Consider the following 27,831-nt stretch of genomic DNA (forward strand, 5'->3'; position numbering starts at 1 on the left):
TGGTATCAACTGTCAAGGTGATATTTCAGACTGGAAGTACTCCGGTGATAAGAAAATTAAACTTTGCAGTATTTACAAGGCCTGTGAGCAACAAACTTTTACAATAATAAAGAAATAACTAAAACTGCGTAAACGCGCGATAAAAAAATTGTCGGTGTTAATTAATTAATGAGTTAACGCGATAATAACGCGTTAACTTGCCCAGCCCTAATATATATATATATACACATACACATATATATACATATATACAAACACATTATAAGGGATTGCAATTGGCGCCCTTACTAACAGGGGTGCCCGTGCAGGGTGCATTTCTTTTAGGTGCATTTGCTTTTTAAGTGAAAAGCTAAACTATACTGCAATCATTGGATAATCACATAACACAAGGCAGTTTAGCTTGTCACAGACAGGGTCCTGTTTGGACCGTTTGACCCAGTAAGGAAATTTCCATGATCTACAGGTAACGTTGGTAAATGGTGGTGACATTAAAAGTCAACAACCCAATGAAGGAAGATGAAGCGCTCATACCTCTCTGGATGAAAAACTGAAAAGATCTGAAAAAATCAAAAGAGTATAAAATGCAGAAATAACTTAAGAAAAAATCCTTCTACATGAATACCAACATTAATGCATGGGTAATGAAAACTTGTTATTTGTATTCCCAAGGTTGGGTTGGACTGTAAAGCTGTTCTCCAAGAAGCATTTCCCATTCAGTGAGAATGAATGAATTATAATTAAGCAATCTTCTTGCTGTGGAATAATGTCACAGGCTAGCTGGTATGTTAAATGCTTTTTTGATAATAAGTATGCCTAGTCATTCATTTTCATTAACGTCCATTAAAATGATAGGGGGCAATGAGACTGTAGCAAGAGGGGTGTAGGGTGGAGCGGTTTTGGGGGCAGTATAAGATGTCACTTAGGGTCACAGAAGTTCAAAATCAACCCTGCATCTGACTGCGTGTGTTTTTTGTCCCTTGGATGTCTTTTCAGCAATCAGCAAATTATAGTGTGGGTACAATTTATGTGTACGTATAGAAATGATGGTTATAATGAAAAAACAAAAAAACAAATAGCAATCAGCCTTTATACTGAAAAGATTCTTCTGTTTAGTTACATTCTCTCCACAAAAACATAATAGTAATGCTCTTCCCACTGACAGCGAACATTTTGTCAGATGATATCAGCACCTTTTCTTGGCTCACTAACCTGTTGTGCCCACAGAGAATTGGCTGCAGTCCGGCCCACAGTTGTACAAATGCTGAAAACTGAGAGTGAGGGTTCTCTGCTTCCTCCTTCTCTTTCCCTTCTCCTGCTCCTCTACCTTGCTCTGCTCCTTCCGCCCCTTTCTGTCCAGGGATATCAGTCATGTTAGGGCCCCAGGTAGTGGTGTTAAGGGGCCAGGTCATGTTTGTGTGGAAGGCTGGAGTTCGACCAGTACAGGCTCCTTTGGGCAGCAAGCGAGCCAGGCCAGAGAGCAGGTCCACGTCCTTGAGGAGCCTCTCTACATCAGCAAGGTCTTTTAATAGGACCCAGACATCAGACTGAGAGAGTGAAAACAAAGAGTTGGGCTGTTCCAGGTGAAGCTGGTTGGTTGGAAGTAGAAAAAAAGTGGAGAGTGGAGGGAGAGACCTAGTGAGCAAATCTCATGTGATTCAATCTTGCTTCTGTTACTGAAATAAATAAACTACACAGACTTAGACCATGTTTGTTTGACTTCGCTATCAATTTTATATTCTTTTTTTTATTGTAGATTCTTTTTTTTATGCCACGAAAGTTTCATCTGTACCTTCTCAGTGAGACTCTGTGTGTTGATCTGTTCTCTCAGCTCGAGACTCATCAGCCTGAAGCGCTCTGACCTCTGACTCTCCCCTCCGCTGCACACTGCATTGCGATAGGCCTGCAGCACTGGTCCCTGCTTCTCATTCACCAAAAGGATCTTACTGAGCTTATTGGCCCTGCCCTCCCCACAGGTGAGGATCTCCAGCAGGGCTTCAGTCAGGAAGGCCCCCTGTTGAAGATGAAATTAGTTCATTTGATGAGCATTTTAAGGACCAGTCACTCAAAAGGCCAATTTATGGTCCTGTGTTAAATTGACACTGTGGGTACTTAAGAAAGTAAGTGTAGATACAGTCCCTATGCCAGACCCTACGCCGTAGCCTGATGTTCACCTCTCAAAAACTGTAACTACACGTTGCAGAGCAAAAAATGTGATACGTCCATTTGTCCGTGGCCTGGTACCATCGCATTTCACCCTACTTATTTCCGGGATCTCCTTCTCCATAAACAACATGAAACCAAGGAGAGGGTTAACTTTTCCTGGTATAGCTTTCTGACTGTGGTCAGTACGCACAGGGAGACGCTTGCTCCAAAGCTAATCCCTGTCACTCTCTTACTTGCTCTAGCACACACACCCCAGCATACACACATACAAGCTCATCTATTCTCATGAAGAGATAAGCTATTATGAACAATTACAAACTTCCGGACACTTATGTAGGCTACAGTGAAAGCTCTGCATAAAGCCCCTGCTGAAGAATGAATGCCGCTTAAAGAACGATTCCAGCTATTCCAGATATTGATATGTGATCTGTTTTCATCAAATGTGACCAGTTTTTGCGAAAAACGAGATTTAAATAAATTAATGATTATTATTTAAGATTTAAATAGGGATTATTGAGGGGGGTTTACCCGTGCTTACCTGAACTAACAACATGATCACTGTCACTAGATATAAAGAAAATGTTGACTTTCACTCTGTGCTATTCACTGACAGTAAAAAAACAAACAGTCATTATTGTATGCACTGCTGCGCTGGTACTGCTGCAATGCTAAATGAACAACTCACCAGGAGACTTCCCCTACCCTCAGAATTTCCTCATTTTTGCCCTCTCACGTCTGACAGGTTTGAAAGGTCTCTTCCTCATCCAAGTAAGTCACCATAGATCTAGTACTAGGCAGAGGCTACTCTCCCAAATGTGATGTCATCACCAAATTGAGTTAAAAAACCCATGAATAGAAAATAGATATACATATCGAGAGTGCTATGTTGGACCCAATAATCAACAATTGTGGTTAACCTGCAACACAGCCTTTAAACAGTTTGAATATTTTGAAAGGGGTGTGGCCAAACCATCAGCAATGAAGGTGGGCCTTTCTGCTGAGTTCAGTAAGAACTCACACAAGACACTACTTTAAAAGGTTCAAATGTTACGAAATTGGGCGTGGCCTGAGTAAGTGGGCGTGATTCAAGCATACAGGGCGCCGCAGTATCACATGTAGACCACTCATTATAAGTTTCATGTAAATCGGTTGATGTTTGTCATTTAAGGCCGATTTCTTGTTGCCAGCGCTATGACCAAAAGTCAATTTTGGCCTACAAACGTCCTTAGGACTGGACTCTTCTTAATCAAGGGAAATTTCTATGTATACTAAAATTACAACAACTTCTTGGTTCATCAATAAATGCTCTAAATAATTATCGTCATTTTGTGTCCTCAGGGTTGGACTCTTATGGATCGTGAAAAGTTTTGAGCAGATTGGAGAATGTACACTCAAGTTACCCCCACTTCCTGTTTGATGAGGAAACAGGAAGTGGAAACACATAATGGCCACCCCGCCACAGCCATGCCCTATAACAAAAAGTTTTTCTTTTAAAATCTTTAACATCTTAAGATGGTACAAACCAGATTTGAAGTCAATCAGATGAAATGTCTTGGAGGAGTTTGTTAAAGTACAACATGTGGAAATGGCCAAAAGCGCACAAATTTCAAACCTTTAATGTTGGGTTTATGGTATGGCTTCGATTAACTTTTTTATACGTCTTGTTAAATGTTAAATGTACTGTAGGGGCTCAATTTCTTTAACTTTGTATGGGCCGTAGCAAGCTATTTCTCTGTGCCTATTCCCGAAACCCTTAAAATACGTAAACTTTCACCAGACTGGATGAAACCTCCATTTTTGGAACGTTTTTGAGTATGTTAAACCCATCAAAAAGGCAATTAATTTGTCAAAAAAAGGATAATAATTCCTTCAGTTTCAAAAGGGCCTTCGGCACTCGGCCATAATTAGTGTTAAATGCTGTCTTAGACCTACTAATGTTGTGCCAGTTCATGGCCGTGTTGCTTTAAATATGCGAACTCTTGTCCATCTTTTTAGCACTTTGATACCTGATAAACAAACTGCTTACTGTATACCACCTGTATGGAGAAACACATAATCCATAAATGTACGTTCACACCGCCACCGACTTGAGAGTCTAAAGATACCTGAAGTCATTCATTTTCAATGGAAGCCGACTACTCTCAGCTGCAAGGAGCGGCAAATCTGTCGGCATCGCGTTTTGGGCGTTTTGAGCGTGTTTAGCGTCAATCAGAAAGTTGAAATTTTTCAACTTTATGGTAATGAGCTATGACGCGGTTTAGCGGGAAGCAGCGGCCAACGCCAGCCGCCAATCGGAATATAGACGTCCTTTACGCTGAATTATTCCGGAGAAACATACAATGTAATCTTTCGTTCCTACCAAAACATATGTTCCGAGGAAAATGGAGGAGAAGCTCATCATCGCCGTTGCTGGGTTTCCTTTCATTTATGATATGACGTAGTTTGCGTATAGGGACCAGTTTAAAAAAAAACGAGGCATGGGATAAAGTAGCCAAGATAGTTGGTGTGTCCGGTGAGTAGGCAAAATGCGTGTTGATGATTCATAATCTTTTAAACGAGGGAAATGAGCAGTGCACCTTTTCATGGTAGTCGTCCTTGCTTGATGTGAATGGTAAAATCTGTTTTGCAGATCATTTTACCCTTATTAAATGCGCAAAAGTAATAAAAGTAGAAGCATTTTAGTGATATGCACTTAATGAGTTGTGTCAAACGGGAGGTTTACGACTACAACATCGGGCCCGCCATAAAGTTACCGCCAGTTTTTACATTCATTCTTTCGGCATCTCATGTCATCTCCATTCCACTGTTCATTTTAGGTTTAAACGGTTTCAGACAGATACTCAAAAATATTTTTAATCAGCATATGATTAAACACGAGATATTAGAGTGCAGTGATTGCTATGGATTTAAAATTTCCTGTAGATAAATAACGTTTATCATGCTAGTTCCTTGATTTATAGGTAGACCAATAGGTCTTCATGTAAAGTAGTTGCTCTGTGATGTTTAATATTCACATTGCTTATGTTTTTTGTGTTGTCTGTTAACTAGCTGATGATTGCAAAAAGAAATGGAAGAGCTTGAGGGACATGTTCAGGAAGGAAAGAAAGAACGGGGGCAAGCAGTGTCCGGCCATGGCTGTACAGTGTGGTCATGGGCTTCCTCAACCCTTTTATGGAGCGACCAACGTCCACTAATATGGGTGAGGGGAAGTCTTAGATGACAGTGGACACTGGCCAGAGGACAGTGATACTGCCACGGCCGGGCACATTCAGGCACAAGAGCAAACACCACAGCTTCAAGCACAAGAGCAGGTACCACAGCTTCAGGCATCAGACAACACCACAGTGCAGAGAGCAAGCCAGCCCACCCAGTGACGGAGGAACCCCCACACCCCTGACTTTAAGGAGAGACTACTCACAGCATTGGAGGCTGTGAGCAACAGACCGGTACCTGTCCACAGCCTGTCTCCTCCTCCTCAGCCTCCTCCTGAAGATAGGAACGGGGTGCACTGTGAGGGGTGTTAGTAAGCTTGCTACCCTCGCAGTGCTGTCAGATGCCCCCTGTTCTCTCTCCCTCATATTCACGTGCACATACACAGTATCATTCACACAATACACATAATAAAAGTTATTAATAATAATAAAAGTTAATAATAATAATAATACAAGTTAATAATAATAAGAAGAAGATCTGCAGTGATGAACGGGGTGCATCATCAAAAAAAAAGTGAAAATTTAAATAAAGTTACGTTGTGAATTGGATATTTTTCCAATAAATATTGTAAAATATTTTCAACATTCATGGTTGTGTTTATTATTTTTAAATCCATGTTATATAGTTTAAAATTGTATAGTTGCTTAGCTATGGAAACTATGCTTTTCATGTAATTGGTGGCTCTTAAAAGAGCCGTTTGAAGCACTAGGCTTATACTCTGGGTTGCCGGCTAACAGCTCCCTCGGTGGAGAAATAGGAGGTATATATCTCCTGGACATGGATGGCCTCCCGTGTGGAGTTGTTGCTGCCCACCCCAGATACTGCCTTCACTGTCCGCAGCTGGTGGTGGTATAGTCGCCCTGGTTGGCGTCTTTGAGGTCCTCCTCAGGAAATTATGCAGGACACAGGTAGCCTTCACACAGGCGTCCACATTTGCAGGGCTGACCCCAAAGACTCCTCTGTACATACACCATTGAATTGTGAGAATACCAAAAGGTATTCTCAACAATCAGCCTAACATGTGACAGCCTGAAGTTGAATACTCTGCGCCTGCCAGAGTGGTTGGAGCCGGGTAAAGGCCGCATGAGGTCCTGGCGCAGTGGGAAAGCCTCATCCGCAACAAAAACATGTGGCCGCGGTCCTAGATGTTCAGCTCCCGGCAGCAGAGCATCCTGGGGCAGGCCAAGCGTCCCGTCCAGCAGTGCCGGCCGAAATTGGAGTTGGCCAGGACACCGCCATCACTCGTCCGCCCGTAGCTGCCCACATCCACTACCCGAAAGCAGTATTGGGCATCTACCACAGCCAGAAGCACAACTGAATAAGTCCCCTTGAAATTAAGATACATGGACCCTGAATTGTCAGGAGCCTTAATTAACATGTTTCCCATCAATGGATTCAAGGCAGTTGGGGAAAGCCCACCGCTGGTAAAAAACCCCTCTGCAATGCTCAGCCAATCCTCTGTGGTGGGCAATGGCATATACTCTTTTACCATGGAGTCCCAAATGGCCCTGCAGACGTGGGGGACAACGTTGGACACAGTGCTCACTCCCATATGATAGCTGGCAGTAATAGTGCGATAGGAGTCCCCTGTGGACAAGAACCGCAGGCAAATATCCAGACGCTCAGCAGGACATATTGCACGGCGGTAATTTGTGCAATTCTTCATAATGAGCGGCCCTACTTTTGACAGCACGCTGTCAAACTGCTTTGTGTCCAACCTAAAGTACCGCTGGAACCTCTCGTCATCAAGCCGCAGTTGCTGCACCAACCTGTGATACTTTCCGAATTGATAACGGTCCTGGAGGGTGTTGTGAACCCAAAATCTCAGAGTACGACGTCTTCTCCGCAAATACAATACAGCAGCAGCACCAAACACTACTACTTCGCAAGGATCCATAATTATCCAATGATACACATAGAGGACAAGCGCGAAATATTTACGAAAGCGGGAATGCAATTCAGTTGCTCACAACACTGATTTGACAAATTGCGCTGTACGAACGCCACCACGTCAGAGCGGCTAAAGCTGAAAGCTTCCCCGTACTTTTTGACAAGTGTCCTTGGCGGGGCGGGCAGAGCTTTTTTGCATCTCAAGTCGGTGGCGGTGTGAACGTACGGTAAGTAAAGACAGAAGCAAAAAGTCAGCTGTAGATAACAAAAAGGTTACCAGAAAATGGAAACACATCGCCCTACCAGATGGCTGCTCGATAACTGAGATCTCAACCTCGTGGACTACAAACACACGTTCAACAAATTTAACAGATATACGCAGACTTTATCCATCTTGACACAGTGGCAAACATGAACCAGAACAGTTGCAACAAGAACAAAGGTTCAAGTAAATCTGCTAACGCAATACTTACAAAGCCTAAAGATATCAATGACCGATTTCTTGAATTCTATACTGATCTGTATACTTCCAAGACCACTTCAGACTCTGTAACTATTAATGCATTTTTAGAAAGATGTGAGCTTCCCAGACTGAGTGAGGAGGATTGTGATTCTTTAAATTCTGACCTCACAATTTCAGAGTTTCGGGGTGCTATTGCCTCCCTAAAGAGTAATAAGACACCCGGTCCCGATAGACTTCCAAGGGAACTTTACAAAACTTTCTGTAATAATCTATCCCCTTACCTGTTACAGTGGGGGAAATAAGTATTTGACCCCTTGCTGATTTTGCCCACTTACAAAGAATGCAACGATCTATAATTTTAATCATATGTACAATCTAACAGTGAAAGACAGAATCCCAAAGAAAATTCCAGAAAATCACATCATATGAATTCATTAAAATTGACCCTGATGAGGAAAAACAAGTATTTGACCCCTTGGACAAACAGCATGTTAATATTTTGTAGAAAAGCCATTATTGGCCAGCACAGATGTCAAACGGTTTTTATAGTTGGTGACAAGGTTTGTGCACATTTCGGCAGGGATGTTGGCCCACTCCTCCATGCAGACAGCCTCCAAATCATTCAGGCTCCGAGGTTGTCGCCTGGCAACTCGAATTTTAAGCTCCCTCCAAAGATTTTCAATTGGATTCAGGTCTGGAGACTGGCTAGGCCACTCCAGAACCTTGATGTGCTTCTTCTTCAGCCACTCTTTTGTTGCTTTGGCGGTGTGCTTAGGGTCGTTGTCGTGCTGAAACACCCATCCTCGACCCATCTTCAGCTCTCTCACTGAGGGAAGGAGATGGTCCAGAATTCCACGATACATGGCCCCGTCCATCCTCCCCTCAATACGATGGAATTGTCCCGTCCCCTTGACTGAAAAGCACCCCCAAAGCATGATGTTGCCACCACCATGCTTGACGATGGGGATGGTGTTCTTTGGGTTGTACTCGGTGTTCTTTGCCCTCCAAACACGACGAGTTGAGTTGAGGCCAAAAAGTTCTATTTTGGTCTCATCTGAGCACATCACCTTCTTCCAGGCCTCTTCTGAGTCGTCCAGGTGGTGAATGGCAAACTTCATGCAGGCCTGTACATGTTTCTTCTTGAGCAGGGGGACCTTGCGTGCGCTGCAGGATTTCAATCCATGACGGCGTAGTGTGTTACCAACCATTTCTTTTGTAACTGCGGTCCCAGCTGCCTTCAGTTGATTCATCAGTTCCCCCCTTGTGGTTTTGGGATGATTCCTCACCGTTCGCATGATTAGGGACACCCCACGAGGCGAGATCTTGTGTGGAGGCCCAGACCGAGGGAGGTTGGCGGTGGTGTGGTGCTTCTTCCATTTCCTGATAACTGCACCGACAGTTGATCTTTTCTCTCCAAGTTGCTTTCCGATTCCCTTGTAGCCCATCCCAGCCTTGTGCAGATCTACAATCTTGTCCCTGATGTCCGTAGAAAGCTCTTTGGTCTTGCCCATGGTGGTGATGTTGGATGCTGGTTGTTTGGGTGTTGACAGGTGTCTTTTATACAGGTAACGAGGTGAGGCAGGTGTATTTGATGTAGATAATTGGTTGGGATTGGGGCTGTGTCTTAAAGGAAGACTAACTGGCTTGTAGGAGCCAGAATACTTGCTGTTTGGTAGGGGGTCATAAACTTGTATTTCCTCATCAGATGGTTATCAATTTTTATAAATTCATATGATGTGATTTTCTGGAATTTTCTTTGGGATTCTGTCTTTCACTGTTTTTTTTTTTTTTTTTTTTTTTACCTTTATTTAACCAGGAAAATCCCAATGAGATTACTAATCTCTTTTTCAAGGGAGTCCTGGCCAAGACAGCGGTTAGAATGTACATATGATTAAAATTATAGATCGTTGCATTCTTTGCAAGTGGGCAAACCTGCAAAATCAGCAAGGGGTCAAATACTTATTTACCCCACTGTATTTGAACATGCCCAGGTACAGGGTAATCTACCCCCCGCCTTTACTGAGGCTGTGATCACATTAATTCACAAAAAAGGGAAGGACCCACAGGAAGTAGGCGCTTATTGTCCTATCTTCCTTCCTTGATGCCGATGGTTTGCTAAAATACTGGCTAACAGACTGAATCCTTTATTGGGAAAGCTAGTTCATATCGACCAGACTGCTTTCATACCAAATAGGAGTGCTACTTTCAAACTTAGACGTCTTTTCAATATTTTATATACAAAGAGAGGTCCGCCTACTGACTTTGTAATACTTGCAGTTGACGCTGAGAAGGCATTTGACCAGATTGAGTGGTGTTACCTATTTGAAGTTCTTAAATTCTTGTCACTAATTGAACTCATTTAAAGGAATCCCATGGCTCAAATCCTAACAAACCGGACAATATCCTCCCCGTTTAGCCTATATAGAGGGATGAGACAGGGAGGTCCACTATCCCCTTTAATTTGAGCACTGGCTATTGAACCTCTAGCCCAAAGTATCAGAATAAAACCCCAGATCTATGGATATTCCACCAAGGACACCAATATTAAGATATCATTATATGCAGATGATATCCTGCTATATGTAACACAGCCTCAAATTACTATCCCAAATCTTCTTGACAAAATCAATCTGTTTGGGACCTTCTGGGTTATCGGATCGATTGGACTAAAAGTGTTTTAATGCTACATGAATGACCATGCACACCTAGATCAATTTCCATTTAAGGTCTCCCAAGAAAAATGTACCTATCTGGGGATTGATGTGACCAAGAAGTGCTCCTCTCCGTTTCAAGCAAATTTCCCTCTTTTAATAGAGTGATTACGGACTAGAATTTCATTCTGGGACACCCTCCCAATTTCTTTAATTGGGAGAATTAATACTATAAAGATGATTTTCCTCCCGCAAATGTTATATCTTTTTCAAATGCTCCAGTACTTGGCTTCAGCAATTAAGACATCCACCTTTTGGTTGGACAAATAAATACCAATGTCTGATTGGCTACTACTGCAGGAAGTAGTATGCGTCCCGTATTACATGGCCGCAATCCTACTAGCGCCGGTCGCGATAAAAAAAATCCCTGTATAATAACAATCCCATCATACATAGCATGATCCGTACCTGGAAACAAATTAGGGACTACGTTCGGAAACACTTAAGAGATTTTGAGACGCAATCTAGAGTAGAGGACTGCATGACATTGTCTCCTAACGAGAGTAAAATGATATCCCGCGTCTATGACAATCTCTTATTAATAAGCTCCCCATCAACTGAAAATTATAAGCATAAGTGGGAAGAGAACTTGGTGAAGCTATTCCAGATGACTTATGGAAGGAAAGTCTTGAAAAAATAAACAATTGTTCAGATAACGTAAGACGTTGTCTTCTCCAATTTAAAATTATACATAGGCTTCATTAATCAAAGGAGAAACTACATACCGTATACCCAGATGTGTCACCTATGTGTGATAAATGCCACTCTTCCGTAGCAACACTCCTCCATAGTTTTGCTTTTTGCCCAAGGATCCAGCTGTTCTGGATTGATACATGTAGCATTATGTCTGACGTCATAAATATTTCAATCAAACCTGAGCACCTGTTCATCATTCTTGGAATATCGGAGACCTACAGGAAACTGAGTGTAAATGTAAATGTGCTGTATTTATATAGCGCTTTTCCAGTTTTAACAACTGCTCAAAGCGCTTTTACATCTACAGGAAACATTCACCATTCACACACATTCATACACTGTGGCTGCCGTACATGGTGCCACCTGCACATCAGATAAACATTCACACTCCGATGCGCAGCACCGGGGGCAACCCGGGGTTCAGTGTCTTGCCCAAGGACACTTCGACAATGACTGCAGGGGCGGGGATTGATCCACAAACCTTCCGATTGGCAGGCAACCGCTCTACCACTGAGCCACAGCCGCCCCAGCAGGCTGAGTGTGGCACAGCAGTGCTTTCTCTCATATTGTCTTATAATTGCAAAGATAGTAATCCTTATATTGTGGAAGGGCACAGCTTTGCCTACCTCTAAGATGTGGTTGGATGATTTAACTAATAAACTTCATTTAGAAAGAATAAGGTACACGCTGAAAGACAGGCTCAACTTATTAAATAAAACATGGAAGCCTCTCATATCATACCTGAAAACAACAAACCCAGTACAACAATCCGCATCCTAGCACACTATGACAGTTGAAATGGCGTTAGAGTGATGGTCTGGGTGAGAGAGGGTGGAGATAAATGGGAAGGAGTTAGATAGGCGGGTAGGGGGTTGGGATAGTGTAAGGGGCCGTGGTCAGCCTGGTGGTATTTTTATGGAGTTAGATTCCTGCCAAAAGGTTGTACACAAAAAAAAGTGTTGCATACAAATAAAAGTTGTTTGTACATAAAAAAAATGTGTTGCACACAAATAAAAGTTCTTTTCCAAACTGTCTTCAAACGTTACACACACATAAAACTTGTTTTACAAACCTTCCCCAAACGTTGCACTCAAAATATCATTTATAAATTGTCCCCGAGTACAAAATGGTCTCTGCTCATTCAAAACATCCTCTCCTTGAGTACGAAACATTTCCACACCCCTCTGCGGCAAATTTCTGCCAAAAGTCACATGATACATTAAGAGTAGTTCTGACTTCGTAACAGCAGGGGGCGCACTTTTCAAATCAAATATTGTTATAGGCTTCAAGTGCCTACAACAATAGAGAGTTATTTTTTTGGTTAAAAAACAACAACATAAAACCCAAATTATGATCTGTTAACAATGCTTTTATCTGGGTACCCACTCTGGTTCTATTGGAAATTGTAAATGCTCTATCTGCATAGTTATGACATAGTCAGATATCCATTTTTTACCGTGAAAGTTAGGAAACTCCCCTGTGGGGTGCTCATGGTGTTAGCTGTGAAATGCCGTCTGTCTTCCCCAGCCAAACCAGGCGTTTCAGTTGTTTTGAGTGCGCCCCCTGCTGTCACAAAGCCAGAACTACTCTTAATGTATCACGTGACTTTTGGCAGAAATTTTCTTTTATGTACAAACAACTTTTATTTGTGTGCAACACATTTTTTTGTGTACAACCTTTTGGCAGGAATCTAACTCCATATATTTTCACCACCGTTTTGTTTTGTATTGTTACTTCTTTTGCTTTGTCTTGTCTTGTTGTTTTTTTTTTACCTTAAAAAAAAATTGTACTCAGAATGTACAGTCGAATTGTATGATGCCTCATATTCTTTAATAAAAAGACGTTTGAATAAAGTAAATCTTCCAACGACCAGGAACACAGCTGCAGGTAAAGAATCTACAGGTGCTGACAGCCATAGCCTGATGGTTGAGGTTTTGGCCAAGATGAAAGAAATGACAAAGGATTTGTCAAAAAAGGTTAGTAAAAATTGAAGACTCACTGGAAGGCATGCCCAAGCTTCTGTTAGCAGTCTTCCAAAATTTAGGAAGGCCCTCAGAAATGCCAGTTCGGACTATTAATCATCACTGATAAGAAAATAAGAACAACCCCAGGTTTCTTTTCAGCACTATAGCTAATCACAGCTCTATTGAGCTATTCACTCCCATAGCTTTGAGTAATGACAATTTCATGAGCTTCTTTAATGATATACTACTATACTATGCTACTATACACTACTAAACTTGAGAAAATATGAGAAAATTCATCACCTCTTGCACTCAACTCAACGGATCACCTTTAAACTGCCAGAAAGAAAGACAATACTGACATGGAATGCTTCTATCCTATATACCTTCAATAATTCATGTTACAGGTCTTTTCACCTAAGCCATCTACCTGTCACTTAGACCCCATCCCAATGAAGCTACTTAAAGAAGCATTTTCCATGGTTAAGACTTCATTGCTAGATACAATCAATAGTCTTTATTAACAGGTAATGCAGTCATTTGAAATAATTTGAAACTGTGATTAAGGCTGAATCCCACTCAGCACTTACCCCTACGTAAGGGGTAGGGGTGAAATCGTACCCCTATGAAATGGGACACCACTTGGTTACATCACCATACAGTATTGATCACAAACATCCAAGATGCCGTCTCTGTCTGTTGATTGTGGGGGCTTTGACAACAGTGGCATATGCATTTTTATATTTAATAGTTATTTTATGTTCACTTTGGTGGTGCAGAGGCAGATGTTCTTATCTGTGTAGTACTTAGGTCTGTTTGCAATACATATGTCTATACACATGTATCTTGTATACATACATATACACCCTGTCTACATGGTGTGTTGTATATCTGTTTTAGTTATCACCGTTTTGAATGTCATTGATGTTCACAAAAACGTTATTGCTGATAAATTGAACATAACAGGCAAAAACGTTACATAAAATGATGTTACAGAACCATTATCAACTAGTAGAACCATAGCTAACATGTCACACACTTAAAAAAGGCACTCATATGTGTAAAACTAAAAAAATACACACAAGACCACAAACAAACAAATTACCTACAGCTGTTCTGATATTCCAGACCAGTCTGAAGCCTGTTGGCCAGTAACCCCCCCTCACATTTCATCAGTGTCCCGTATCGAAACCAACAACAATATACAAGTGCATGAACAGGAATTAATTATAAATGATTACAATAATACAGTAACAATACAATAATGAATGGGTGCAACATGAACACATGATTTAGGAAACTTCTGCTCGTTTTCAGCCCCAAAGTGGATCAGCTGCTGTGAGCTGCTGTGTTCTCCTGTGTGATACAGGACGGTATATGTAAAGCACGTAGCAATGTATCATAGACCGTTAATATTGATATTAATATATATATATATAGCTATACAATCTATGCAATGTACACAGTCCATTCTATGCGGTAGCGATTAGCATTAGCGTTAGCATCGCAAGCTAGCGATTTAAAAAAAGTTTCAGTTAGGAACATGGTTGCAAGTATATGTACAGGACTGCATAGACCACAAAACAAGACTGACGTAACTTTTAAATCAATTATTTAAGCCGAAAATACTTACATTTATGTGTCTCTCTGGTCCATGCGGCAGCCATTGTTGCTTGTGTGTTTACAAGTGAGGTCGCGTCCACACAGACCAGGGCCATACACCCCTCAGTCTATACCCTACCCCTAACAATTGGGACACCACTAGGTCATGCGGCAGCCATTGTTGCTTGTGTGTTTACAAGTGAGGTCGCGTCCACACAGACTTAGGCCATACACCCCTCAGTCTATACCCTACCCCTAACAATTGGGACACCACTAGGTCCCGCGTGAAAGTGCAAAAACGAGGGTAAGGGGTAAGGGGTAGGGGTAAGACAGAGAAATTAGATTCAGCCTAAAGCTCTTCTGAAAACCCCTCCCTCGATCCTGATGTCTTAGCTAACTATAGACCTATATCTAACCCTCCTTTTGTCTCCAAGATCCTTGAGAAGGTAGTCTCCTTAAACCTGAAGTTGTGTGATTTTTTGCATAGCAGTAGTTTACTTGAGGACTTTCAGTCAGGATTTAGAAAGCATCTTAACACAGAGACGGCACTGGGGAAAAGTACTAACGATTTTGTAACTGCTTCGAACAAAAGACTTGTCTCCATACTTGTCAACACAAGCATTCAACACTGTTGATCAGCCCATCCTGTTAAAGAGACTGGAACAATTACTTGGCATTAAAGGAAATCACCCTAAGCTGGTTTCAGTCTTATTTCTCTGATCAAGTCTCAATTTGGTAATGTTAACGATTAATCCTCCATGTACGATAAAGTTAGCCATAGCTTCCCATAAGGCTCAGTGCTTGGACCAATTCTTTTCACTTTATATATGCTTCCTCTAGGCAAAATTATTAGGAAAACTCAATTAGCTATAACTGTTATGTGGATGACACAAAATTATACTTATCAGTCAAGCCAGACAAAACCAATCAGTTAGCTAAACTTCAAGCATGCATTAAAGATATAAAATCATGGATGACCTAAAATTTTCTGATGTTAAAATCTGAAAAAACTGAAGTTATTGTACTGGGCCCTAAACATCTCATGTTTGAATAACCTCATTATCCCAAGATATAGCTACACTGGATGGTATTGCCCTGGCCTCCAGCACTACTGTCAGAAATCTAGGAGTCATTTTTGATATCAGGATATATCCTTTAACGCCCGTCTAAAACAAACCTCAAGAACAGCATTCTTTCACCTTAGTAACACTGCCAAAATTTAGAAACATCTTGCCTCAAAACGATGCTGAAAAACTAGTCCATGCATTTGTTACTTCTGGGCTGGACTACTGTAATTTCTTACTATCAGGTTGCCCAAATAAGTCCCTTAAGACTCTTCAGCTGATCCAGAATGCTGCCGCGCATGTGTTGACAAGAACTAAGAAAAGAGATCATGGTTCTACTGTATTAGCTTCTCTGTATTGGCTTCCTGTAAAATCCAGGATTGAATTTGAAATCCTCCTGACCTACAAAGCTCAAATGGTCGAGCATCATCATATATTGAAGGACTCATAGTACCTTATTGTCCCACTAGAGCACTGCACTCCCAGAATAGAGCGTTACTTGTGGTTCCTAGAGTCTCTAAAAGTAGAATGGGAGCCAGAGCCGTCAGCTGCCAGGCTCCTCTCAATTCAATTCAATTTTATTTCTAGTATCAAATCATAACATACTTTGTCTTTAGACACTTTACAGATAGAGTTGGTCTAGACCACACTCTAATATACAAAAACCCAACAATTCCAGTAATTCCCCCAAGACCAAGCATTAGATGAGATAAACGCACAAAATAGAGCAGTATTAACAGTATTGTACAATGATTTTAAAATACTTACACATTAATTAATAAATTATGAAATTGCACTTAAAAAATTTGCCCAAATGAAAAATTAAGAAATGTAAGTAATGATTGGATTGGCTGCAGGATATATTGCACAGAGTCAAAAGTGTTTGTTGTGTAGTCTGACGGCCGTGAAAGTAAAGATCTGCAGTATCTCTCCTTCACACAGTGGGGGTGGAGCAGCCTGTCACTAAAACTGCTCTCCAGGGCGGACAGGGTGTAGTGCATGGAATGTGACCCGTGGACAAGAATAGCTGTCAGTTTAGCCAGGACCCTGTCTCCCACCTCCCTTACGGAGTCAACAGGACAGCCCACGACAGAGCTGGATCACCTTGTCCAACTTGTTTCTGTCCCTCGCAGTGATGCTGCTGCTCCAGCAGAACGCAGCATGGAGGATGGCTGACACCACCACAGAGTCATAGAAAGTCTTTAGGAGGGGCCCTGTCACTCCAAAAGCCCCTCAGTCTCTTCAGGACAACCTCTTCTTGTACACAGCATCAGTGTTGTGGGTCTTTTGTTGAGGTGAACAACCAGGTACTCTCCCAGTGTCCACTCTCTCAATATCCATTCCCTGGATGTTCACCGGAGGGGAGAGAGCAGACCGCCGTCTGCGAAAATCGACCACAATCTCCTTGATCTGCCCTGCGTTGATCAGGAAGTGATTTTGCTGACACCAGTCCACAAAGTTCTGTCGGTCCTCTGTACTCTGCGTTGTTGTTTTCAGTGATGAAGCTGACAGTGGCAAATCTGCCACTGGAAGGTGAAATTTGTCCAGGATAACAGCACAGTCCGGGATGTTTGGTGTCAGCCAACTCTCAGAAGATGAGTACGCAGCTGTCCCTACACTCTTGCTGGTGTTGTGTTAGCGCAGAGAGCTCGTCTGTCTTATTAGAAATGGACCTGAGGTTACCCATAGTGACAAAGGGGACAGCAAGTCTAAAGCGCCTTTTCTTCTCTTGAAGTTTCTTTCAACAACAAGTTAGACAACATCCTTTTCTAACTTGCATAACAGCTCCTGGGTTATCACATGTCTGTCCCTGGGGATCTCCACTGCGCTCCGCAGCGCGAACAGATGATCCCGAGTATAAACAATGCGTGTCCCGACTCCGTCAGCCATAGTTCCATTATTAGGTAAGAAATAAAAAGTGCAATAATCCCAAAAGGTGGTGTGAATCCAGAGAAAATCTATACAAAAGTAATTACAAGAGAAGTACAATCCAAATTGAGAAAAAATAAGAAAATAAGAAAAAAGAATGGAGGAGCTGTTGTTGTTTAGGTCTCAGAGACATGGAAGTAGTTCTTTTGTAGACTTACTATTGTGTATTGTAGCAATGTTTTGCTATTGAGAACAAGCTAGCATGCTACCACTAGCATGCTACCGCTAGCATGCTACGATTAGCCACCTCATTTCCGCTAGTGACGTAGAAACCCGTGGAGATTGGGAACAGCTCCTCCAGAGACTGAAGGCAGAGGACATTCAGAAAGCTGTATCTGTATTAATTATAAAGAATTATTCAAAATCTGCAAATTATCTCATAATTTGTGCTAAAATAGTTTAAATCTTAAATAGTTTTTAAACTTAATTTAAAAAGTTGTCTAATTTGATATTTTTGAGCAAGTTCAGCAGACACTGAGACATTGAGGTTTCGGATAGGATGGATTGTTTAGGTACCTGAAACATAAACGAACGGTCTCGGAGTCATCTCTGCAACCAGGAGATGATGGAGAGTTGGAACCCACAACGTCTATCTCATCTTCGTCTCTGCCACCTCAGGATGCTAGCGTGGCTAGCAAGGACAGCGCGGCAAGCACAGCCAGCACCGTTGCTAGTGCCTCTGACTCGCGAGTGGAAAATAGCCCAGTGGATTTGTCTTCCGTGGATGAGCCCGCAACTCAACCAGTGCTGAAGTATCCGGTCACAGTGAAAAGTGACAAAGCAAGGAGTTTCTACACAAACTGGTACAGCAGATACAATTTCCTTGAGTACAGCATCAGTAAGGACACAGTATTCTGTAAGATGTGCAGGCACATTGGTGAGCGGGGCAGGGAGGAGAAGTTTAGCAAGGCTGGATACCGGGACTGGAAGCACAACAATCACGCTTGTTTAAAGCACCAAAACAGCAAATCGCACAAGTTTGCACTAGATACATTTAATAATTACAGGCTGTCAATGTCTGAGCGTGGCTCTATCATCCATCAACTCAACAACACAGATGGCAGACAGGGTGAAATCATAGAGAAGAATCGGGAGCACATCAAAGTCATTCTGGAGGTTCTCATCACTTGTGCCAAACAGGAAGTACCCCTGCGTGGCAACCATAAAAATGATTAGGTCTAAAACGCAGGTCATTTCCTGTAATTTTATAGACTTGTCTGCAGGCATGACTAAGCAATTCAAGAGCGACTAGATGCGATCCCAAGCAATGCAAAGATGCTAAGTCATGAATTTCAGAATGACCTGCTGGAGGCTGCGTGCACTCTCCTGTTGCGACAAATCAAACGTGAACTGCATGAGGGATCTTTCTATGCTATTTTAGCGGACGAGTGTAAGGATGTATCCAAAAAGCTGCTAGAGGCCGTTTGCTTACGGTAAGTACACGAGGGGACTGTGCAAGAACGTGCTGTTGGACTTGTAGCAACAGACAACACACCTACTGAAGCAATTGCACAGAAAATATTGGAAGTTGTCGCACCTTTTGAACTAGACCCTAGCCTTTGAGTTGGCTTTGGGTTTGTTGGTGCATTAGTATTGGCTGGATATAAGGGGGGTGTCCAAGCCATCGTTAGGAGCACCTTTAAAAAAGCTGTCTATGTGCACTATCACTCTCACAGATTAAACATTGTGCTGTCAGCTGTGGCCCGGACATCGCTGGATGCCTCAACCTTTTTCGACACTCTAAACACATAGCACACCTTAATTTGCGTCAGCGAACGTCATGCCGTTTCCTTAACGCTCAAAGAGAGACGTGACCCATCAGAGGTCATTGGAATTGGAGCAAGGGTGTTACACCAGGTGGGATTCAAGATTGGCCGCAGTAACAAAAGTTTTCATTCTGTATGATGTAAATGTGGAGCTGCTGGCACAGTACGCAGAAGAGGCGGGGCAGAGTGAGATTGAGGTACAGTCACTCCTTCAGCAAATCAGAACAAAAAAGGTCATATTCCTCATTGTACTTTTTAAGCAGCTGTTCAGTAAACCCGACTTCACGTCTAAAAGCCTTCACCATATTTCACTACATCAGTGACAGACACGGTTGATTTGATCGAAAACCTCAAACAAGAGCTGACAGACATTTGAACCGGTGAATGTGCATTCTCAGAGATGTTGGAAATAAAAAATAAGATGATGTTGGATCATGATGTGGGGAGCTGGGATGTGCCCACTTTCCCTGCCCACTCAAGAAAACTCCCAGGCCGATTTGAGGGAAGTATTGTCATATCCACGTTGGGGAAATTGACAAGGGTGACGAGTGACAGTGACCTGCTCAACATTTCCAACGCGCTAATAGACTGCCAGCTTAATTAATTGAACACTCAATTACACAGTGACACCTATGGCCTCATGGCATATGTAGCAATCCTGATGTCCCCTAGCCTTCAAACAAATGACACCACCTGCTTGGCCACTCTCAACAATGCAGGGAAGCAGAGTCGGAGCTCGCAGTGTTTGTGCAATTCATAGAGAGGAAGAAATAAAGAGGAGAACATCTTAAAAGTCTTGTTGAAGTGATGGACATATGCAATGAGGATGTTTTCCCAAATATCCATGCTTTCTTAAAAGTTCTGATAACACTGCCAATGACATCCTGTACAGTTGAATGCATCTTTTCCAGTATCAACCGGATTAAAACACCAAATAGGAGCACCCTGCTTACATCTCGCCTTATGTCTCTCTGTCTGTTGACATTTGAAAGAGAGCTTACAGTAACTCTCGAACTTCAATGTAATCATTGACATTTTCAAGCGCAAACCCCACCGACTACTGCTGTAATTTGTGTGAGAGTGTGTGTGCCTGCGATCGGACCTAAAAACACTAGCGATGAAATCGTAGGCTACATGTTGAAAGTAAGTAACATAACAGAGAGAAAAAGAGGAAATTAGTTGTTTTGTGTTCGCTTCATCTAGGCCTACGTTAGCGTGTACCACGATGGGATAACAGTAAGGTGTGTGAAGGCTACTCTGTGTATTATATTGTAATGAGATATATTACAATAATCAATTCATAACCCGTTACAAATCTACAGCCACATTTCTATTTCTATACCAGCTTACTGTTGTTCTTTTTCCCTCATGGGTTTCTCTTGTTATGGGCGCCGTGTCTGTTGTTAATTTGATTTATTTCCTTTTGTTAAATTGGCTTCAAAGTAACAGATTGTCCCTAGGAAACAACTTGAGTCTTGTTTTACATTACAGATGACGTCAATGAACAAGTTATGTATTGAAGGAAACTGTCGGGCAGTGTTGTTGATCTGTATTGGTGAAAACTTAACAATTAAACAGAATTATGAAAGATTCTGCCTCCTGTTATACGAGCAGAACTAAATTATGTTTTGGGGAAATATTAGATGCCTGACCACTATTACAGTTTATAGGCCTTAGGTGTGTGGAGCATTGCGCTATAGCGCAGCCAGGTACGGTGCGTAATGGATATTCCACAGCGCTCCCCTTCTGTCATAACCAAGGAGTGCGAGCGCCAATAGGGTCATCCGAAACACCAAACTTTTGTACAATGTTTTTTTTACAACATATTTAAAGAGCATCACACAACTGAAATATCTATTAAGTTAGCACAGATAATATAAAAGTATATTAGTCATTTGTATTGGATTAAACAGTGATTTGATAACATGTTTTAATTTAAGTCCCACCCACAATTGGTCTGGCCCATCCAAAGCTGGAATCCTGGCGCCGTGCCAGGCTCAGCCCCTAATGAGGACAGCTCTAGGTCTAGTATCCCCGTTTTAAGTTAAACAAAAATTAAAACATGACGTGTTTTGGGGTTACATATGCATATATAAATATATCCGAGCTGAGAATGTCCCCGGATTCTGTCTGAAAAATCTGGTCACCTTACTTTAATGACACACAGACACAGACTCACAAAGAGAAAACAGTACCAGTGTTGCTGTTGCAGCTGGTATTGACATTGTTGAACACAGCTAAACCCCTGGAAATTCTTTACAGGACCTCCATAAATTCACCATAATTGCTATGATTTGTGATGCGACTAACTGTAGTTACAAGAAGAAGGCCACAAAATAGCAGTCACCACTACCATGAAGTGGACCTTGGTGTTCTGATATATGACACTGTGTGTAATATGGTGTGTGCATAAGTGTGATTGGTGTACAAACTTACCTCCAGATGAAGAACGCTGTCTCCAGGTTTTTTTCTGGTGCCTTTTGCCCCCTGAATCCAACTTTGGGTCCCTACTCCATCTCTGAGAGATGTACTAAAGATAAGACTGTACACCTGCAGGACACGCGCACACACACACAAAATATGAACATGAGTATAATAAGTGCTTGTATACTGCTATATTTACCTTTTAAAATATACATTACCAGAGACATTTGTGCTCAGCCTGGAGGAGAAACATTGTGGACGCTAAAAATGTTGAAAGCCAAAAAGTAAGTGACGCTGGGACCCAAAAGCTGGGAAAAAGTGGCCCAGCTCCCTATTTTTTTAATTTTTTTTTTAGAGGGATTGGCTGTAAATGTAATTATTACAGTGTGGGAATTGTATCTTGGAGGTATATTGAAATCCTTTGAGGATGTAGTACAGCAAAGTGGCATTGCCGAGTGTTAATTTTTTTAGATATTTGCAACTTCGCCATCTATTATTTGGGGTTGTATTCAGTTCTTCAGCCCTAAAAGGTACCAGATTGTTTAGATAAGGTGTTGATGAAATATGTTGAAACTCATGAGGCTTCTGGGTTTTATTCTATGTTTATGCTGAATCTGAGGGATGGAGCATGGTCAGCCCTCAAGAAGACATTAGAAAGGGATCTGAATATTACACAGAATGATGAGGAGTGGGACAGAATTTTTTGGAATATTAAAACTATGTCACACAATGGCCAATTACTTCATGTCCTATAGTCCTGTGATGAGGTCCAGGAATTTTTGGCCCGGATAACCTATATCGGCTTGCAGAGACCCAGGTTCCATTCAGCCCAATACTATTTGTTCTGGGAGATGAGTAAATCCTAAACAAGATAGATAAGCACATAAGAAGTTGGGTCCAAACTAGTGTATAGATAGCCAGACAGTTTCTTCAAAGAGCATGGAGGAATGAAGGAGTGCCATCAATCCAAAAGTGGGCTCACAAACAGTTCATCAGATAGAAAAACTAGAGGGGACATTTTCATATTTTATTGTTGCAAATTACATGTTTTGTTTATTAAGAAATAAATAAAAGTTGTTTATCACAAAAAATTTAAAGATTTCGTGCTATCTTAGAGAGGTCTGTGCTGGTGTGCCTTCACCAAATAAAATGCTAAACTCTTTTAGAAGACAGGACTTTGGAACAGTCTTCTGGAGCTCAGTGCAAAACATGATCATTCTTGGCGCCAAGATTGCAGTGCGCCATTGTTTGGCACAAGAAAAATGACTCCAGTGTGTCCCAGGACAATGCTAATTTGTCAGTCCAGAGCTGCACTTTGTGCCACAACCCTGCATCAAAATGAAGCCCTTGATACATACTGTTTAGTGGAGGGGAAATAAAGATAAGAATATCATTTATATGAATTTACAGAAACACACATTTCCTGTTAATTCTTCACCATTGACTTCAATTGTAAAATTGAAAAAAGATCATTCAAATAAAAAATGTTTATGATGTTTCAGGGTGCAGTGACCTCTTACCCTTAACTGCTTAATGCTTAATATAGTGATGATTATTTTAGGCATTCTAAGTTAATTTATCTACAATGTCAGCTAAATGCCATCACTGAATATGTAAATGGATTCAAAATCCTCTTTCAGCTCTGCCCAGTACTGAAACGGCAGAGAACATTTCAAGCATGTTAACAGCCTTTTTCTGATAAATATTTGAACTGTAATGAGCATTTTGTCTTTACATATATAGATACAATATATATAGTAATAGCAGCCACCTGGTATTATTTTTTAATCCTTATATAATACTGACAGGTTTATAGACCCCTCCCGGTCCCCTCCAAAACAGTAAAAAACTGCAAATTTTAGAGTGGCCTTTTATTTTGGCCAGCCTAAGACACACCTGTGAAATAATCATGTTGTCTAATCAGCATCTTGATATGCTACACCTGTGAGGTGGATGGATTATCTTGGCAAAAGAGAAGTACTCACTAACACAGATTTAGACAGATTTGTGAACAATATTTGAGAGAAATAAGCCTTTTGCATACATAGAAAAAGTCTTAGATCTTTATGTTCAGCTCATGAAATATTGGCACAAACAAAAGTGTTGCGTTTATAATTTTGTTCAGTATATATTCAATTTTCTTTTACGTTTAGCCAGAATCACTTTTAATCATGTATATTGATACATAATGGTTGTTTATTCCATACAGATTGTGTTCATATTTTAATCTAGTAGGCCGACAAGAAATGCAGATTGAAATCTACCTTAGTTTAAACGAATATGCGAGTGAGCTAACGTAACAACGTTAGCATAGAAAGGTGTATCCTAACTGTCAGCGGAGGAGTTTTCCCCTTTGAGGTGTCAATATACAGTACCTGTTTTTTATAAAGTAGGTGGCAATCCTTCTTGCCATAACAGAAAAGAAAATCTTCCCCTAACAATTAGTAGGGCTACGCTCCTGAATTGGTTATAAACTGTGACTGCCCTTCACCACTCAGATGGGATGCTCTTTTTCGTTTAGGCATGAGGATCCATAGGAGCTTCAGCCCTCTTGGACAGTTCTCATACAACTTGTATGGTATTCTGTTTGGTCATGATTGGTACTGGATCTTGCCTATAACATGTCCTGCCTGACCCCACTGAGTTTGGGTGGTGATGTGTCAATCAGGGCTGATAGTTCTGGAGGCTTTGGCATGTAGCATATAATGTACAATATCGTTCCTAAACTCATAACTTGAAATGGCACTATAAGCTACAAAAATGAGTACCTTTGACTCAGAAAATTATACACAATTTTATATTGTTGTTATGACCTAAAAGAATGACTATGTATCAACAAAGGGAGGTTTTTTATCAGAGCCTATAACAGTGAACTTTGTGCTTTAGAGTAATCAACTTTATAAAATACTGCTTCCTCCCGGCTGTTACAATACAATCCTGGATTAAACACAAGTGGGTTCAGTGTTCTTTGTCCTTATAATAATAATAATAATAATAATAATAATAATAATAATAACTAGAACTGCAAGCAGTTATGATGACGGGGTCCAAGCCTCCTTGCGCAAACATGAGCCACTACGTCCGCGTTTCATTGAGGTTGCAAATATCTGATTAAAATTGACTAAGTAAAAGGGCTGAAACTGGTCTACATTGCCTCAGAGCAACATGCCGAACAAGCACACAAGTTCATGTTGATAGCATTTACTGTGGCAGAAATAGTGCAATTGCAAATTTCCCATTTAAATGCATTGAGTTATTTGCCAAAACAAATAAATGATTATAGCGCCACCTAATGGCCGATCATTGCCAAATTTGAAAAAACAGCATCATAGTGGGACTTTTAACAATGATCTCATGTTCTATGCTGATAACATTTAATTTGGCGAAAAATTAAGTTAGTTTGGTCGTCAAATGCGCATAATTTAATGTAGCAACATTCTTTACATAACTTCGAAAAAATCAGAAATGATCGTGATTCAGCTTGATTCAAGAAACACATGGATGTAAGGTTTTCTAATGTGCGATGTGTAATGTGGGAGTTAAAGGCAAAAACATCATTATAGCGCCACCTTATGGTCCATATGTGTAGTTTTTTGTAGGTGAGGTCCATGACCCATTGTACATCTACCCCGTAAATTTAAAGTTGTTCGTATTAGTGTAATTGATTAATCTAAACCTGGGTCCCATAGGTAACGCCAACTTTGATCAATCAGTGCCCCACTGTAGGGGCGGCCTCAGGAGTGGCCCTAGGTGGTACCCTCCAAATTTCGTAAAATTCAGATGACCCAATCATGAGATATAAACTTGTTGTACTTGTAGTGCACCCTAGTGGCCAAATTTTGTATAATGTGTGGGTGTCCTCTAGAGGGTCATGGTAAACAAATGTGGTAAACATCTAAAGTTTTGCATCATTTATTTTGGTCAAGATATGGCAAAGTTGGTGTTTTATAGACGCACAATTTTGTTATATGCGTAATATGTGAAATTATTACCCTATAACTCTTTGTCAGGTCGGTCTAGAGATGCTAGGTGCCAAGTTTCATGCAGATTGGTTGCACGGTCTAGGATGAGTTTGTCCAAGTAGGTTTTCAATAACTCACAATTTTTCACACATTGTCTAGGTGGAAATGGGAATGGCCCAGATCAGGAGATTTACATTCACATTTTTTTTCTATAGTGCAAACAATTGACGCAACAATTCACCTAATTTGACCACTAGATGGAATAAGGTCAATTGTTGCTCCTGAGGTCCTTGCAGGGTCCTCAGGCTTGGACCTCTAATAATCATAATAATAATAATGTATACATTATTAATCCAGCAAGGGGAAACAACAATGATGATAACCATCCCAATTGAAGACATCACCTCTCTGAGGTTGACTGGAGTGTTGAGCAGCAGGCTGGTCGTAGAATTGGACAGGGAAAGGTTCTTAACCAGGAACTGCTGGAAAACCGACTGGTTCTTCAACACAGCGGCCAGCGTAAAGCCTACACACACACACACACACACACACACACACACACACACACACACACACACACACACACACACAAATTATTTAAAAGCTTTCCAAATTAAATGAATATGTGTAAGAATTTGTGAGGACTGGTACATCAAACAGTCTTCTGATTTAAAGGACACAGTTTCCCTGAGGAGTATAATTTTATGATTAAGTGTCAGGCAGACTTCATAGTAATTGACTACTTTGTTCTAAGATTTTGTCTTTTGGGGCAGTATTTTTTATAGCATATCAAATATTATAAAACTAATTTGGAATTATCCTTTTTTAAAAGATCACGTTTAACACAGCAAAGAACCTGCCAAAATGTTTTCAATGGAATAGTGAGAGCGAATGAGGACTGGGGAGTTTGTCCTCAATTTATTACTTGGAGTCACTTTAGGAAGGGTTTTTCTAATGGCTAGTATGCAGAAGAAGACAATTCCAAACTAACTAGAACAATAACTATTACAATGCACATATTGGCATGTGAGTATTGTTGTTTAAGACTTATCTGAAAAAAAGTGAACGTATCTTTTGATGCGGCTCACAGATCTGCTCAGTTAAATGTAAAAAGATGTGAAAATACACTCAGAATGATCAGATTGAAGTGTATGAATATATATGGCAGCCATTGATTTAATATTTGATAAAATATCTTCTTTCATGACAGGGTAGGATATATATTTTGCTATGCCCTTAATTGCAGGATTAGAAGGGAAAATTGAGATGATGTTCATGTTATTTAATATTTATTTAATTCAAACACATTATTGAAGTAATTGTTTTCATATCTCTACATTTATACATCAGTGCATTAAAATACATAACTGTTGTGTTATTTACCTACAGTGGTGTGAAAAAGTGTTTGCCCCCTTCCTCATTTCCTGTTCCTTCGCATGTTTGTCACACTTAAGTGTTTTGGAACATCAAACCAATTTAAACAATAGTCAAGGACAACACAAGTAAACACAAAATGCAATTTTTAAATGAAGGTGTTTATTATTAAAGGTGAAAAGAAATCCTAACCATTATGGCCCTGTGTGAAAACTGATTGCCCCCTTTGTTAAAACATACTATAACTGCGGTTGTCCACACCTGAGTTCAATTTCTCTAGCTACACCCAGGCCTGAATATTGCCACACCTGTTCACAATCAAGGCATCACTTAAATAGGAGCTGCTTGACACAGTAAGGTCCACCAGAAGATCCTTAAAAGCTACACATCATGCAGAGACCCAAAGAAATTCAGGAACAATTGAGAAAGAAAGTAATTGAGATCTATTAGTCTGGAAAGGGTTATAAAGCCATTTCCAAAGCTTTGGGAATCCAGCGAAGTAACGTGAGAGCCATTATCCACAAATGGCGAAGACATGGAACAGTGGTGAACCTTCCCAGGAGTGGCAGGCCGCCCAAAATTACCCCAAGAGCGCAGCGACGACTCATCC

General features: G+C 41.0%; 1 protein-coding gene across 4 annotated transcripts in view; it reads right to left on the reverse strand.

Annotated features, from left to right (window-relative positions):
* The window catches only part of abca2 (ATP-binding cassette, sub-family A (ABC1), member 2), a 199,252-nt gene that overhangs the window by 143,276 nt on the left and 28,145 nt on the right, over positions 1–27,831 (reverse strand). For all 4 annotated transcript variants that reach the window (XM_034871883.1, XM_034871884.1, XM_034871882.1 and 1 more), the window contains 4 exons: positions 26,252–26,373; positions 21,898–22,011; positions 1,790–2,011; positions 1,210–1,586 (listed from right to left, as the gene is read on the reverse strand). In XM_034871883.1, coding sequence (XP_034727774.1) covers positions 1,210–1,586; positions 1,790–2,011; positions 21,898–22,011; positions 26,252–26,373 — 835 coding nt within the window. The remainder of the gene's footprint in view (positions 1–1,209; positions 1,587–1,789; positions 2,012–21,897; positions 22,012–26,251; positions 26,374–27,831) is intronic.

The sequence above is a fragment of the Etheostoma cragini genome, chromosome 5 (assembly GCF_013103735.1).
Source record: "Etheostoma cragini isolate CJK2018 chromosome 5, CSU_Ecrag_1.0, whole genome shotgun sequence".
Lineage (NCBI taxonomy): Eukaryota > Metazoa > Chordata > Actinopteri > Perciformes > Percidae > Etheostoma > Etheostoma cragini.